The sequence below is a fragment of the Crotalus tigris genome, unplaced genomic scaffold (assembly GCF_016545835.1).
Source record: "Crotalus tigris isolate CLP2741 ecotype Arizona unplaced genomic scaffold, ASM1654583v1 scf7180000018117.651136, whole genome shotgun sequence".
Lineage (NCBI taxonomy): Eukaryota > Metazoa > Chordata > Lepidosauria > Squamata > Viperidae > Crotalus > Crotalus tigris.
In genome coordinates this window covers 432082-449323 of record NW_024096833.1, presented here as the reverse complement: position 1 = coordinate 449323, position 17242 = coordinate 432082, and the positions used below count along the sequence as shown (strand labels likewise).

General features: G+C 36.4%; 1 protein-coding gene across 6 annotated transcripts in view; it reads left to right on the top strand.

Annotated features, from left to right (window-relative positions):
* The window catches only part of SNTG2 (syntrophin gamma 2), a 173342-nt gene extending 156394 nt beyond the window's left edge, over nt 1-16948 (top strand). For all 6 annotated transcript variants that reach the window (XM_039348073.1, XM_039348074.1, XM_039348071.1 and 3 more), the window contains 3 exons: nt 8921-9013; nt 11370-11480; nt 16620-16948. In XM_039348073.1, the coding sequence (XP_039204007.1) occupies nt 8921-9013; nt 11370-11480; nt 16620-16751 (336 nt within the window). In that variant the 3' untranslated portion in view covers nt 16752-16948. The remainder of the gene's footprint in view (nt 1-8920; nt 9014-11369; nt 11481-16619) is intronic.
* Nucleotides 16949-17242: the final 294 nt, after the last annotated feature.

Sequence of the window (17242 nt, the reverse complement as noted above, 5' to 3'; positions counted from 1 at the left end):
AGTTTGCTTCCACTCTAATTTTAGAAGCCCCTAGTACTGTGAGTTACACAGTTGTAGCACACATCTTATGTTTCAAAATTTATTTGTTTGGTAATTTGCAATTTATTTGGATTTTTCATCAGTTACAAGATCAATAATACATTAAAATATATAGTGAGAATGGATGCAACACAAAATATTTCAGCTATATTGAAATGGAAAACAGGGCATTTTCTACCAATATCTAGAATATAACATGTAGGAATGATATAGTGTAATCAAAGAATTCCAAAACATATTAAGATTATGATTGTGTTCCAGTAAGTCAGTTTCAGCTCTTAGCAGTTACATACCATAGATTTTTTTTTGCAGGATGATCTAACCTGTACCAAGTCCTTCAGATCTTAAAATAGTGTAGTCTTCTCTGCTGTAAGCCCTTGTTGATGACAATTCTCTTTTTTTCCCCTTTCCTTTCACATTTCCCACTTCTTCAGAGAGCTAACTCTTCATATAATATGTCCAAAAACTTTGATATTTTGAACATTTGTGCCTCAAGTAAGATTTATTCTGTGATCCATTTGTCTGTTTTCTTGGCTATCCATGGTATTCTCAGGTGTCTTCTCCAACACCAGAGTTCAAAAGCATCAGTGTTTTTTCAATCCTCCTTGTTCAAAGTGCAGCTTTCGCTTCCACATAGAAAAAAACCCACTGCCTACATGATTCTCATCTTTGTACATAAGGATACAACCTAATGTCTGAGTATCTTTCTCAAAGCCTTCACTGCTATATTACCAAGTATTAGTCTGCAGTTTATTTCTTTTCTGCTTATTGCTTCATTGTTTAATAACTGATCCTAAAAGGTAGAAACTGTTCACTACTGCAGAATCTTCATTGCCAAATTTTAGTTTGGTTGCTGTACCTGTTGTTTTGTTTTCTTTATATTTAACCTTAGCCTGTGCTTTCATTAAGAGAGCCATTTTGGTGTAGTTGTTGAGGCAGCAAGCTAGAAACCAGGAGACCATGTCCCGCTTTAGGCACAAAGCCAGATGGATGACTTTGGGCCAACCACTCTCTCTCAGCCCTAGGAAGGAGGCAATGGCAAACCACTTCTGAAAAAAACTTGCCCAAAAAACTTGCCCAAAGTCTCCAAGAATCAGACCTGATTGAACAGAAGGAAAAAACATTGTTTTCATTATACTCCTTTCATTACCAGAGCTTGCAAATTATTCGCATTTTCAGCTATCAGAATGGTGCCATTAGCATACATGCAGTTACTGAAGTTCCTTCCTCTAATTTTAAACCCCTGCTCATCTCCTTTAATTGGTACTTAATATTCACTTCAAATCAGCTGGGGTAATGGTATGTGGTTTAACTCTGGCAGCAGCGGAATAGAGTTGGTGTGACTTTCTTGGTCCTATTTGCTCTCAACCAGCTGTTAATACTATTGATTGTAGTTTTATTTTGAACCGTGTCCAAAAGTTGGGAGTCGGTGCCAATATGCTTCATTGGTGCTCCTCCTTTCTCTGGTTTCTATTCCACTCAGTCAATGGAAAACATGAAGCCTGACATCTTGCTTTGTGAGGTTTTTCAGGCTTAGAACTCTCTCTGCCGCTATTCAACGTGAACACGAGGCCCTTGGTTGAAGTCATCTGTTAGCTTGGATCGTGCATCAATCAATATCATTGAAGGTGGAGGATGAGGAACTTTCCATATACAGTTCTCTATTTACAGTGACAATTAATATATACAGTCACCTATGCTTAACAAATTGTCAATTTACAGTTCCTTGCAAAGAGTTTCAAATAGAGCTTACCTGTTTCACTCAGTCCCTCGCTCACTTATGCAACTACTTTCTGTGATTTTATTTTAGAGCTTGCTGACATTCTCAAGAGGAGAATGGAAAGAAAGGAAAATAACTCTTTTCTGGGCTTCTTGGATTCCAGCATTTTTGTCAAGTTATCTACACTGACATCGGGTCTGTTGTTCAAAAACTACAATTCATTCAGTAAATCTCTCTTTTGGGTCCTGCTTGTTCCCGCTGGGTGTCCAGCTGCAGATTTCTCCTTTTTGATACACACAAGATCATGAATCCATGCTATATAAAAACAATTCCAGCCAACAACCTCCTCCTTCATTACTTGATGCTTTTGTGCTTTTATATTTTTACAACTATAAGGCAGATGTGCCTGCATCTGGGTGTTTTAATTAAGTGCAAAGCTTTTGGTGTCTGTATAACACTGAGCCTGGTCCATGGGGAGGGGGGGCAGGGAGAGAGCTTTAACCTTGAGGCCATTGCATAATCCCTAGTCTGTCAGGATACATCTTAACCCTGATCTGAACAGGCAATGCTGTCAAGATCCTTTCCTAAATCCTGGAGGCTCTTGGGTCTGGTCAGGAAGGCCTAGCAACCTAGCAGGCTGAGTGGCTTGGGATACAAGGGTCATTAATTTCCAAAGAATTTCCAGTACTAGTTTTTAGCTCAGTTGAGTTACCCCAGATCTAACGTGTGTAATTTGGTGAAATCTTCCTGATCTACTGGCTCTTCTTTGATGAGCACTTCAGCTGTGTCCAGGAAGATCTTTGTGTAGATACATCTAGCCTGTCAACTGCACTCATTTTTGAGTTGGTATGTCCCTTTTATGCCTTGGTTATTTTATTTGGACTGTTGCAACAGGTTCTACTACCTGCTTCCACTTGGAAGAGCCAGCAGCTCCACCATGCAGCAACACAAATTGTTATGGTTGTATCTTTTTTTCATCCACGTGACACCACTAATTAGTGATGTCACTGCAGTAGTTTTCAGTTGGACTCCTAGTGCAATTTAAAGTGCTGGTTGTCACTTATAACGGGGTTCATAACTTGAAACCTAGATACTTACAGCCAACTTTCTATGACTATTTTTGCTCATCAGTTTACCGGCAGGATTGATTGGCTAAGCAATTTCAAATCCTTCGAAATCCTGAAGACATGTCTGCCTCTGCCTTCGAGGATAGCATTCCTCTGAAGTTTGTATGGCCCCAATTTTGACAGTCAACAAGACCTAGTTTTTTTTTTTCAAAAGCCCAGGGGCAGAGTGACTTGTGATCCCACTTGGCGTCTATTACTTTTATTGCCATTTCTCTGAGGTGGATAGTTTGTGTTTTACTTAATTGTTGGCTAGATTTGTAAAATAATGTTTTCAAGTCACTCTTGATTCCTGGCAACCAGCTAGACAAGTCCATGCCATTGAACACTTTCAGAAATGATTTTGACTTCTTAAAACTAAGAAAAAATGTGACTGGCCCAAAGCTAGCTGACTTGCATGACTAAGGCAGGATGAAAACTCGTAATTCCTTAACTTCTAGTCCAATGCCTTTAGCCTTTATGCCAAACTACCCTCTCCTGGCTAGAATTGGCCTATTTTAAATAGTTTCTCTATCTTTGTACACCATCTAGTTCTTTGCAGTGATTAAGGCAGCTAATACAAGGATTAATTAATTAATTAATTAATTAATTAAATATCTCTACTGCCTCCAGCTGTGTATTCTGACATAAGAAAAAAAGCAAGGAATGCTAATGATCAGATAGCTATTTACAGGAAGCTGCTACCATATGAATTTGAATAAATAGATCCCAAAAGGAATACACTGCCAAAGACTCAGTACCTGATTCTTCTTTTGTTTCATTGTAAGATGACACACGTGTGTCATTCCAGTTCTGAACACAGGAAGCTACAGTAATCATATGCTTCTTTTGGACTGTCTGAGGGTGACCTTTTGTAAAACCTATTAAATCTGATGCGTTGCTTCCCCTAATATGTATTTAGACATTAAGAGGCAAAATATCACACAATGGAGAAAGTGGGAGGATCCACGTACAGTAATTAGAGAGGTAATTATAAATGTGCCCCAGAAGGCAATAAGATACAGTAGACCTCGAGTTACAACTATAATTGAGCCCAAACCTTTTGTTGCTAAGCAAGACAGTTGAGTTTTGTCCCATTTTATGACCTTTCTTGCCCTAATTGTTAAATGAATCACTGCAGTTGTTCAGTTAGTAACGCGGTTGTTAAGTGAACCTGGCTTCCCATTGACTTTGCTTGTCAGAAGGTTGAGAAAGGAGATCACTGCAACTGTCATAAATACATGCCAGTTGCTAAGCATCTGAATTTTGATCACATGACTATAGGGATACAGCAGTGGTCGTAAATGTGAAAAACAATCGTAAGTCAAGTTTTTTCAGGGACGGCCATTGTAACTTTGAACGATCACTAAATGAACTGTTGTAAATCAAGGACCACCTGTACACTACATTGCTACTTACTCACCAACATTTGGGCTGAAATTATTGCATAAAGAAGCAACCAAAGTAATGATAAAAGATATGCAATAGGAAGAAAAAAATATCTTAATATACTTCCATTTTTATCCTTATTTTATTTAAGTGCTTGGTTTGATGCTGCATATTGCTAATTACAGTCATGATGCTTTCATAGGAAAACTTAAATAAGGATACCTGCTTCAGTCATGTTAGTTTTAGAAAGCTGCCTGAGTCAAAACCAATAAGAACAGAAAAAAAGGATTTGAAAACGATTTCAATGTGATCAAGTAGGCATTCTGATAAAGCTGCTCTTAATAGTTCTTTGAACAACATGTATCGGATTAGAGCTTCTCTGTCTAGGTTGCCAAAATCTATATAGCAGCAAGGAAGAGTTTTCCATTTCTTTGTTGCCATCTATTGGTTATTTGGATTTTTACTATCCAAATATGATAGTATTTGTAGTTTATTAATCAAAAAGCTTCAGTGAACAAGGTAGAGAAAATCTTTCAGAGTCAATCAAGGAATGTCTGGAAAGAAATCAACTGGTTCTCAAGGGCTAATGAGCCACCTCTGGAAGGATGTGCAAATTTGATCGGTTCTGTCTTGTACTCTGCAAGGTTTTATATAATTTCAATTATTTTTAAAAAAGTTTAGGCATATAGTTTGATTCAGTAGTTTATTTTCCTTCTTCAATATTCATATACAGAGGCAGGTGCATGCACTAAAATAGCACAATTTTACTCAATATATTATGGCAAGCAATTATTAGAGAGTGGCAGTATGTGGATAGATTTAGAGAGTAATTGGTTTTCTCCAGCAATAGGTATATTTTTAAATTGATCTTAACTTAGTTTCTTTCTGTCCAAAAATCTTCTTCGTTAATCTTTTTATTCTCATGGGGGGGAGGAGGAGGAGGAAAGCTGTGTTTTGCTGCCACAGTGCTGGCTGCACATATGAAAGGAACAGAGCTTTGCACAAAACCACTTTCATCATTTTGGATTAAGCATCGGATCCTGTGGATAGCTAGTCATGCAGTATAATTTTTGTAATCTTGCTGCAATGAAACAGATACAGTATGCAGCTCTGCTTATATGTGACTGATATTTTTAAAGCAATAATAGTACCTTGCTAATGACAATCGCACATTTGTATTTTAAAATGCACAAAAGGAAGTCATATAGGACAAGGATGCATGTTTCACAGTTTTCTACACATTCTGAGGAGTACTGTGAAGAACAAATTCTGATTTTGTTTACGGAGGTATACAATAAATACTCATTTCATAATTATGATATATTTTGGATCAGCTAGAGCTAGATCAAGAGTGTTGGTCTCTGGATCTGCTGCATAGTTTTAAAGCCGTTCCTTAAATCCATAATTATTGCAAATATATTTCCAAAGGCAAAGCTTCTGGATCTTATTTGGCACCTAAATATTAAAAACTTGAATTCTGTCACACCCCAGTATTTCTGATGTTCGCAGAGCTTAGAATGCAAAGAAATATGTATGTTCTGAAGAAGAAAAAGAATGCAAAGAAATATGTATGTTCTGAAGAAGAAGAAAAAAGGAATATATATTGATGTGTTTATCTACATAAATAATAAAGCCTGCATGCAGAATTTTATGAGTCATATGCAGAGATGTGTATATCAACTACCAGAGAGAGGAAACCAAGATGGTGCTTGAAAATCTAATAAAAGTATAGTGTTCGTACATTTTTATTTTCACTAGTCTCAAAACTGAATATATGAATATGAATATTTGATATTTTGCACCTGTAACCAAAATAAATAATCTGGACTCACAAAGCAGGGTAGAAATTCACTAGAGAAAATGTTTATAAGCACTCCTGTAGACCTTGCCTTTAGCCTAACATTTATGCAGTCACACAAAGTACAAGAAATATTAAGCAACATAATTATCATTAGAGTATGACTGCTATATTTGTAGTACTTAAATGTTTTCCTAAGGCACATTTGCCATTGCTTCTTTTGACTTAGGTCTAAATGTTATTATAGTCTGTGTACAGCACATGGAGCTGCTTTTCTGATATTTGCTTGCAATTATGCACATACATAAAAAATTGTACTTGTTTCAAGCCACTATATGACTTAAATTTGTGGCCCCAAATCTGCACATGCAGGGTATTTTTTTAAAGGTTAAAAAATTCTTTTGCCTCCATGTTCTGTGCCTATTTCCAAAGGTATAATCCTTTTCTGTGCAAACATGTGTAAAAAAAGGACCTTGTTATTAGGATTCATGCTGCAAGGAAAACCAATTATCATGATCAGTTATATTTATAAAGCTCGCTGCCCAAATGTTACCGTACTTTCCGGCGTATAAGACGACTTTCTAAAGCGTTGAAATTGGTGCCGAAGTCGGGGGTCGTCTTATACGCCGAGTCATCTTATACGCCGGAAAATATGGTATTACAAAAGTATTTGCAAACTGAGAATGTTTAATACTTGTCTACTTAATTCAAAGTTGTCCCAATTCACATGTTATTGGTCCACTTTAAATAATGCCTGCATAGATATTTAGCCCGAAACATACAATTTATTCAAGACAAACATTTTCATATTTCAAATTGAAAACTGTTATCAACCTCCATTTCTCCAGATGCTACTCATCATATATGAACAAACATTTATTATTAAAGATACTGTGGGTAAGAAAACAAGAACAGTAAATATGCACGTAGATCAAAATGTAAATTTTCTTGCAAGTTTTGCAGCATTTTACAGCTTTTAAAATACTATTTCTTTTTTTAAATGATGTGTTAAAAAGTTTCTTCTGGTTACTAAAATTAGTGATTGTCAACTCAATTACATTTGGAATAAATTTGTCCAGGAATAGTTTGTAAAAAAAAAATGAAGCATTCAGAGCTATTAATATCTCAGTGAATTTAACCCCAAAAGAAAAAAAGAAAGATATTCACATTTTTAATCTGTTCGTTCACACTTAAGTATTAATATGTGTAATGGCACATAATATAGATGTGACATATAATTATACATTGACACTGGACTGTACTGACATTTGTTCATCTCAGATTCATAGCTCAGGTAGGGTGTTAAAAAGTAAGCTGAGAATTTATATTTGAATTACTTCATTCAAATTCATTTGAATTCAGCAGCTTAAGTCCACAGGCGACAGGACCTGAGGGCTTTCTATGCAGAGAGGCCTCAGAGACAATCCAGCACATAATGGCAGGGTGTAAGATGCAGCAGGAACAGCATACACTGAACAGCGTAACCAAATATACAGTAGGTAGTCCTCAACTTACAACCACAAGTGAGCCCAACATTTCTGTTGCTAAGTGAGACATTTGTTGAGTGAAGTGGACAATTTTGCCAAGGGGCCACATGAGAAACTGGGGCTGTTGTGAAGGGCTGAAACTGATCTGATGTTCTCAAACTCCATCACTTCAGCTCCTCAGGCTGCTCCAGGGAAAGGGTGAACACTGTGCAGGGGAAAAAAAACTGCTTTCTCTCTCTTTGCCCTCTCGTAGCCACCAGGCAACCGAAGGAGCACACAATGACTGTGCAGAGCTGAGCCCATCTCAGCTTCCTCTCTTGCCCCCTGCTGCATGCTTATTTACATCTGATTTGTCATTTCTGATTGACCACAGACGGGCCTGACAAGGACAGCCAAAAGGCCAGATCCAGCCTGGGAGCCATAAAATATCTGAGTCTGGGCCGTACCTTCCCAAGTCCCACTAGGACAGTGGTTCTCAACCTTTCTAATGCTGCAACCCCATAATACAGTTCCCCATGTTGTGGTGACCCCCAACAACTTATACATCACCGGGTGCCAGGGGCGTGGCCAAAGAAAAGGGGGAAAAAATGGCGGACAGCCTTGTTTGGCGACCCCCGTGAAATGCAGGTTGAGAACCACTGCACTAGGAGATTCCAGAGAAGATCATAGAGAATAAGCGAGTGAAGATCCTCTGGAATTTCTAGATCCAGATGGACAGATAGGTACTGGCCAAAGAACTAGACATCACGGTAACAGACAAGGACCAGAAGACAGCAGTGATTGAAAGATGTAGTAATGCCAAATAACGGCAACTTCATAAAAAAAGGGGTATGAGAAGCTGGAGAGATCAGGGCCGGAGGAGGAACTGGAGAGCATGGGAAAGTAAAGAAAAATTGATCCCAGTGATGACAGGAGCATTCGGGGCTGTGACTCTTAAGCTGGGAGAGTAGCTCCAACAGCTCCCAGGAATGGCCTCAGAGCGGCTTGTCCAGAAGAGTTCATTGTTAGGAGCAGCTAAGATACTACACAAAACTTTCAAACTCCCAGGCTTCTGATAGAGGAACCTGAGATTAGGGAACATAGAGACCACCCATAGCGGTGAGAAGGGAATTATTATATATGAAATATGTGATAAATTGAATAATCCCCCAAAAGTATGTGAAAAATCTTGAATATTAGAAATGTTTCAGATGTAGAAGGGAGCACTCACTCCCTTTTTGACTGATTTTACATGGATTCTGACCCCATCTATTCAACTGCAATGTGTTATTACTAAACTTCTAAGTAAGTATATAAAAAAAATTACAGCTCTTACGGTTTATAATCAGTGTTTCACTTCAAATGAGTTGAGAGTTAACAAATATACATTTCATCCTTTCTCTAGTCTAAAACCTATATGTGTTCCTGGCAAGGACAAAGCCTGTGTTTCACCTTAGATTTTGCTGTGGGATTCACATGTTTTGACAATAAAACAAAGGTAAGTAGTATCAGAAAATAAAATATATGTTATGCTGTTACTTTAGGAAATATGAATGTCAATTTCTGGTGTGGGAAAAATTCCAGTTTTCATATTTCAAAGGGTGGAAGATTAGAAACTGAGCCGTGCTTTGATTGAGTAAAGAGAAGGGCACTCTGTGGATAGATTGGGAAAAACTTGGTTCTTCAGAATCTATGGTCCTGCTGCTCCTTTGAATTACCTTGAGAATTGGAAAATGTCTACCTGACACATGCTTGTTTCTCACAGAGAAAGCATAATAAGAGAGGGAAACAGTCTTCTTTCCTTCCCCTCTTTTGGACACAGTTCTTCCCATCTGCCTTCAAAACTTTCCCCACTCACCAGAACAGCTCAATGTGTTGATTAAAATGCATCTCTAGAAAGAACACGATATTGAACAATTGCATAGTGAAGAAAGTTCTAAAATGTTTGAACGATAAATCAGACTGAGTGTTTTGCAACATGAATATGGTAAAAAAATCATTTGAAAGATAATAAATGTATAACACTACATTTAAAGAGCTATTGGAAATATTATATATCAAATAAGCTATATTTAAACAGTGCATTGGATTTAAAGACTGCAAATTTAGTTTAAAGGGAGAACACTTGACTTATATCAAATTAGTTAATTCACTTTCATTCACAAAAAAATAATTACCTCTTTAATACGTTTCTCAATGTATTACAATACGTTTAGTCAATAAAATTCTCTCTGACTAAATCAATTTATTAGACAAGTCTATGAAATGCTGGACCACAGCAGTGCATTGGATTTAAAGACTGCAAATTTAGTTTAAAGGGAGAACACTTGACTTATATCAAATTAGTTAATTCACTTTCATTCACAAAAAAATAATTACCTCTTTAATACGTTTCTCAATGTATTACAATACGTTTAGTCAATAAAATTCTCTCTGACTAAATCAATTTATTAGACAAGTCTATGAAATGCTGGACCACAGCAAGCAAGCTCATATTCTTTCATGAATATAAAAAACAGAACTTCAGATCTAGAAATCCATTAAAACAGGAGGAAAAGTAAAGAAGTGATGGAGCTACTATGAATGTATACTTTATTTAGTACTATAAAAATAAATATGTCAGACTGCTTAGTTTATAATATATACCATATAAATATTTATAGCAAATTATTCCCGAGAATATACAAAGCATAGCCATTGCTCTTATTCAAATTAAACTGAGGCCAGCTGTACCTTAGCAGGGACGATGTTGTGTAATGCAGGTGAATACCAGCGTGTTGTAGTAGTTCTTTATTATGCTCATTGACTAAAATTGTGAAAGTCAACACATTAATTGAACAGTTTCTGATAAAATAAAATATGAAGATATAATTATAACTAAGATGACTGGAGTTTCTGTTTAGAGGAGGGAGATTATTCTGAGTTCCTGATTACCTAGTAAGTGTTTTAAATTGATTTTCATTAGAATAATTGAGTAGTAAGCTATCCAGAGCTGAAGAGCTCAAGCTGGGCAGCCTACATATTTCAAAAATAAATAATCAACAAGACCTATCATATGTTGCAAATACAATAACCAAATTTTACCCCATTCAAGGAAATAGAAACATACTGGCCTAATAGGAGGAAATTTAATCATTAATGCCTGGATGTATAAAGATTTATGAAGTGTGCCCTGGCTATCCTTAGCGAAGCTGCAATGTAACCCAAAGTGGGTTGTGGGTTCTGTGGCTGCTTCTCCACAAAGGGAACAATCTTAGCTCTTTAGGAAATTTATACTTGCCCTTGAGATGTTGGGAGGGCATGAAAACATCCTGATGTTAGCTCTTTTTGGAGTGAAGAATGTTAATGGATTTAAATACCTTGCTGGCTTGAGAGAAAAGGTTTTTGATTACTCAGAAAGATATTCCTGGCTAAGGCAGACGTGGTCTAATTGGCCTTTCCAGGCTCTAGTACAGTGGTTCTCAACCTTTCTAATGCCATGACCCCATAATACAGTTCCCCATGTTGTGGTGACCCCCAAGTGGGTGTGGCCACCAATAAGAGGGAGTAGGATAGCTAGGGAAAAGGGAACAAAATGGTGGACAGCATGGTTTGGCGACCCCCATGAAATGGCCGTTCGACCCCAAATGGGGTCCCGACCCACAGGTTGAGAACCACTGCTCTAGTACATTGTTTGACTGCAGCAAGTGCATGATCATAACCCATCATCAAAATAATCTTTTTTGAGAAGCCATAGAGTTGAAGTTTTTGCAAGGATGATCTTGTTTACACATTGATTCCTAATTAGTGTCCATAGGCAAAGTACACAAATCTTCCAATGGGCAAAATGTTAAGAATTCTCCATTTCCTTGCAGAAGATTCTCTGGAGATTTAAATTTTCTCAGCTCAAGGGGTCATCAGATGATGGAAAAACTCGAGTTAAACTTCTTTTTCAGAATATTGAAACAAAACAAATTGAGACAAAGGTGAGTACCATACTTTGCTGCATAAAGAATGTATACTATAAATAGAAAATATATCAAGATATTCTAGGGTTCTAGTTCATATTATAGTGTGATTTCTCTTTATTTCCACACAAGGTGGATTACCAATAATCAGTCAGCATTGTTCTTGTATTTATTATATCTTATTGTATTGAGCTGAGCTACTGTGTGACAGACATTTCAACTTCTATTCATGCATGTATATTATTCAATCAAATATTAAGAGTTGGTGGATAAGTTATAATTGTTTAAAGAAATCAATTATGTATGATTTTCTGCCTAATCACATTACTTCTGTTTATAAAATTCATCCACTGTACTCACAGTTGCTTTTCACTCGCTTGTCTTCCTTTCTGCCTCAAAAAAAACCACCTTTGTAAAGAAGTAAATATGATTCATGTGATTCAAAACACATATAAGCATTCATAAATTTTCAGTCCAAATTATAACAGCTCATTACTATTCTATCTTCAATGGCGTTGGATGATTTCAGACCGGATGGTCACATCAGTTGTTAGCTGGGAACATGTACACTTATTTACACATAAACGACACAGTCTCATGTTTGTACTTGCACACGCATACATCCCTTCATTTTCCGCTCTTAGTGATATTAAGTGGAGTTGGTGTTGGGACGAAGCCATTAATTTCCTGGTGATCCTGCCTTTCCACTCCATTGCCATTCTGTTCTCCTGCTCCAGTCTTTTTTTTTTTTTTTAGCTCAATATCAGAGATAGTTGGCTGGCTAGCATACAAAAAAAAAGTAATTTAAATTTTCCACAAGCCACATTTTTATTTTTTGTACATAGAGTCAGTCAGTGTTCTATGGACCTTCAGTCTATAGGTAAACAAAATGTTACGCAAGTGAATATCTGGTTTAACAGCTTTACAATTTACCGACATACCTAACTGGTATATTAGTGCATTATACTGAGCTTTCATAATCCACCTCACAAACCATTGTTTTCCTATTGACATTTATACAAATGTTTACTTTTTCCTAAGTAATATGAAATTTTCTCTAGTTGCACAAATTGTGCTAATATAGGCACAGTAACTATAAGGTGATACCAGGAGAACAAAGAAAAAGTTGATTAAGCCATCTGATGGGCAGAGTTTTCCAGTTTTCATATTCTTTTTTGGGTTCAAAACCTGCTAGGATGGGGCAGGGAGTAAGGTGGATTTGAACATTTATTATTAATGCAGTTTGTACTGTCACAGTGGCCAAGTTTGTGATGGGATTTGCAGTTGCTGGATAGCAATGTATAGCCAATAATGAGATACACATAATGAAATCAAACAATGTGAACTTCATTCCCCTTGAGGGGACAAGCTAGCAAATATCAGAAGAACAAAGCAGATGTTCTTGTAAAAAAAAAAATGGTCATTTAAGTTGTAAGACTATAGGAACAAAAGAGACAATGTAGCACCTTCAAATGACTCTACCAAAACCTGTTTCTTATTTCTTCTTCCAGCCATGTAGACAGCATACCCAAATACAAAATCTCAAAAGGTTCCCAGATTCTCTTAGAACCTGGAAACGTTCCTAGGCTTCTATTTCCCTTGGAAATAATATTTAATAGTCTTTTATTACGACAGTATTAGATAATATTTACTTCACGGTTAAGAGTCCTGTGAAAAAAAATCCATTAAACAGCAGAAACTATGCCCAAAGGAAGAAATGTTTTACAAAGCTTAACTCCTGAACATTATGCTACCTTTGAGTGAAGTTGTAAAATCATAGAGGGAGAAATCAATATCCCAGTGAGAAGATCTTGGTGGGCTGATCCTGTAGAAGAAAAAACAGACTGTGGACTCTCAGTTCAGCTTCAGACAAATGATACTCTTAGATTAGGACAGGGATAGACAACCTTGGCTCTTTTATGACTCGTGGACTTCAACTCCCAGAATTCCTGAGCCAGCATTGCTCAGCTGGCTCAGGAATTCTGGGAGTTGAAATCCACGAGTCATAAAAGAGCCAAGGTTACCTACCCCTGGATTAGGACAAACAAATAAACCAAAGATCTCTATGGGATGACAATACTGGGGTGAGTTTTTCAGGGAGCTGTTAAAAGAGAGGCAGGCAAAAAGCAGAATAACGGAGTTGGAGATTTTCTAATCCAACCCACTGCCCAAGCAGGAAACCCTATACCATTTCAGACAACCTCTTCTTAAACACCTCCGGTGTTGGAGTACCCAAACCTTCTGGAGGCAAGCCGTTCCACTGATTAATTCTTCTAAGCAGTGTGGGTTTCTTTGTGAGATGTGGATTGTGTTTTGAAGGAAGTTGACAATGTGATTAAAATATTAATAAGAGCAGTGATAAGACTATGACTAATGCAGCAAGTTAGAACCTTTAATTAGGGCCGATATACTTGTACCAAGGAAATGCATTCTTGCTGTGGTCTGAAATAAGTTCTGTCTCAAATTCTAGGAGTTTTATCTGGGTAGGAGTAGGGGATAGTTTCTTGCCTAATTTGTTTTTCATCCTAACAGAAATTAAGGCTACCATATTCTTTGTCATCTTATTATTTGGATTAATATATAGTCCATAAGAAAAAATGTTTTGAGACTATGATCCTTTTCTTTCTAATCTGAGAAACCATTTTCAATACATTAATAAATATGGGCTGAAAAATTAAATCCCATACTCCTGGGAAAAGGATTACCTCAGTGAAATACAAGAGAAAATGGAGTGTGTCGAAGGAGGGGCTGAGATACTAGAAACAAGGTGACGAGAGCTTGGCTACCTGAGGGACCACCTTTCTCTCATTGTGTCTGCCTGCTCAGTAAGGCCACTCCAGGTGCCTCCAGTTAAACAATGTCATCTATCAGGACTTAGGACCTGGACCTTGTCCATTATTCTGACCTCTCGTGGAGATCCATGAAGCTCTTACCCTGATTTTTTTTTCCCCCAAAATCTTTGAAATCTTAGTTGCCATGCTTGGGGATAGAGTGGTTGCTTAGCCCTGATCAATTTTTCTTTGGAGTGTTTTGGGAGGAATCAGTTTTGTCCTTCAGGATCTCTCATGATTTTTTCTCTCTGTTTTATTGGGGTTTTTTTAATTTTATAAAATAAGCCTTCCATCTGGAATCAGGAAGCTTCTACATAGAATACACACACACACACACACACAAAACAATAAATACATTCTAGAAGAAAAAGTGAAACATGAACTATTAATGCTTCAGGAGTGTAAACATCATGTGGCATTAAAATTTAAACATGTTCAATATTATTTGCACATGCTTAATATTGAATAGAAAATCTATTAATTGTATATATGTTGTCCAGCTCTCATTGCTCACTTTAAAACTCTCTATGAAATGCTATCCCGCATTTATTGATTTAGAAAATGTTCCACCTTCCTCTTTCTGTTTTCCCCACAATCACGTCCTGAGAGGTGGGTTGGGCTGAGAGAGAGTGACTAGCACAGAGTCACCCAGCCACCTTTCACAACTAAGGCAGGACTAGATTTCACAGTCTCCAGTCTTTCTAGCTTGGTGCCTTCACCACCAGACCAGACTGGCTCTCCTAAGGAAAAAGTGCTATTTTCTGGTAGCCAAAAACATTTTCTTGTATCTGGATGAGTTAGGGAGGTAGTCAGGGAGGAGATTTAAAAAAGCTGAGGAAAAGAAATTCACACCCATTTGGGTTTTGTTTTTTGTTTAAAAAAACAACAACTCCTCCAGTCAAAACAGATTTTTTTTCCCCCTAACAAGTAAGGCCCCACTGTATATATGGGCTGAGACCGTTTCAAACAGACTGGTCAATAAGTGGGTTGAATGGTCTATTCCCTGCTTTAATTTTAATCAACATTTTCCATGTCGGTTTTGTGGGAAGCATAGCTTTCCAATATTCCCAAGCAAGTATAAATAGGATTATTTTGCAGTGAGATTTCAGTTTAGATTGCAAGTCCTACATTAATTGAGTTTAATGGATCTTGTTGACTTAAGAGGAAGCTTAAGTAAGTTTTCATATATAGTAGTTAAACAGTTATTAGGGAATAAGCTTTCATTATCGATTGACAATTATAGTTCATACTTATATAAATAAAATAATAACACCCCTAAAAATGCTGTGCATTACAACGCAGTATTTTTTTCACCCTTGAGGGTAGCCTATTTAAGAGCACTAGGGTGAGAACTAAACTCTTTGGAACCCTCTTAATAGCTCACCCTAGTTTGATAAGGATCCATTGATGAAGATTTGGCTTAGGTCATTCAGTCCATATTTAAATAATTAACTCCTCAGAACATAATGAGGATACTTCGTCAGATTCATAGCATGCCAACAATCTATTAGGAAAGTTATTAAAACAATGGAATAAAACTAAGATTTTGTCCCAAGAAGTCCATAGTGACTTCTAGTAAAACAGAATTATTTTAGAAAATGGAAACAATGGGCTTAGAAAAAGTCTTCCAAAGAATGAATAAGGCCTCATTAAAACTCTGTCTGGCTACTTTTGAAACTGTTCAACTGTATCATCTCAGAGAAACTTCACCATATCTTGAAGATAGCTTTGAGCAAAATCTAGTGATGGCCACCAATATTCCAAATATTGCTAGTTATCAAAATGCTTTTGACTTTTCTTTTCTTTTGATAATCCAATGGCAAATTTAAAGAACATTTCTTCATTTTAGAAATTTCATTTCAGTTGTTTCTTCAGGAGATACTTAGTGGCAGCACTTGTGATATAAGGTGATATTTCTTCATTAGTTACACATCTCCAACGAATGTTCTTCCTTCATTTATTCACACAGTTAAAAAGAGAAGGAGCTTAGCATAGTATAATAATATACTGAGCATTTTTCAACAAGATATGCAAAGTGCAGAATTTAGAGTCTATGTGTTTGTGTGTGTTTTCCTCTCTCAGCATCTTTTGCACTTGGATTCACAGTTGATAAGTTCAAACCACAGCAGCAGCACAAATTAAATTGTGCTCACTACATCAGATCAATTAGCTTGAGCATTAAAATACTAACATAATATTTTCAAGTGAGAAGATATATATTAAAGAAAACCATCTTTTGTTAAATTAGAGAGCGTAATAATCTGTAGGAAAAATATTATTGATGCTTTTCATTTCACCTTTTCTGTTTTTCTTATTTTCCTTTCAGGAACTAGAATTTCAGGATTTGACAGCAGTTTTAAACTGCATTCATTCGTTTATAGCTGCTAAAGTTGCATCGGTGGATCCATCATTTATAGACAGCCAATTCATTGCAAGAAAATATACTTACAGTAATTAAGAGAACAATGTGTTGTGATTATAACAGATAGATTATTTTCTTAAAGAAAAAAAATTTCATGTGCACTACTACAATTCCATGTAATTTTATAAGAGATCTATAGTTGTATTATCAATAAAAGCTACTAGTTTTCACATTTGATTCATCATTATTAAAGCTGATGAGTTAAGTTTTTAATCAAACTGAATCAGTTTATTGCCTAGCACTTAAAAGAATATATTCTTAATATAATAACTTGTAATCTTATTTTAAACCTTTTTATCAAGCATTATCCATTTAAAAATCTACTTGAGAACAAGAACTTTCTTAAATGCTAAAATAAATTTGGAGACACAACTGAGTTTTGTTTATAATGACTCACTTGACTAGGTTAACGGATTTTAAATTCAAGGTTAACTTGAAAAATGTATTTTGCTTTTCTGGAGCAGAGATTGTTAAAAAAATTCAACAGATTCATACTACTTTATCAGTAAATAGATATGCAGTATGTA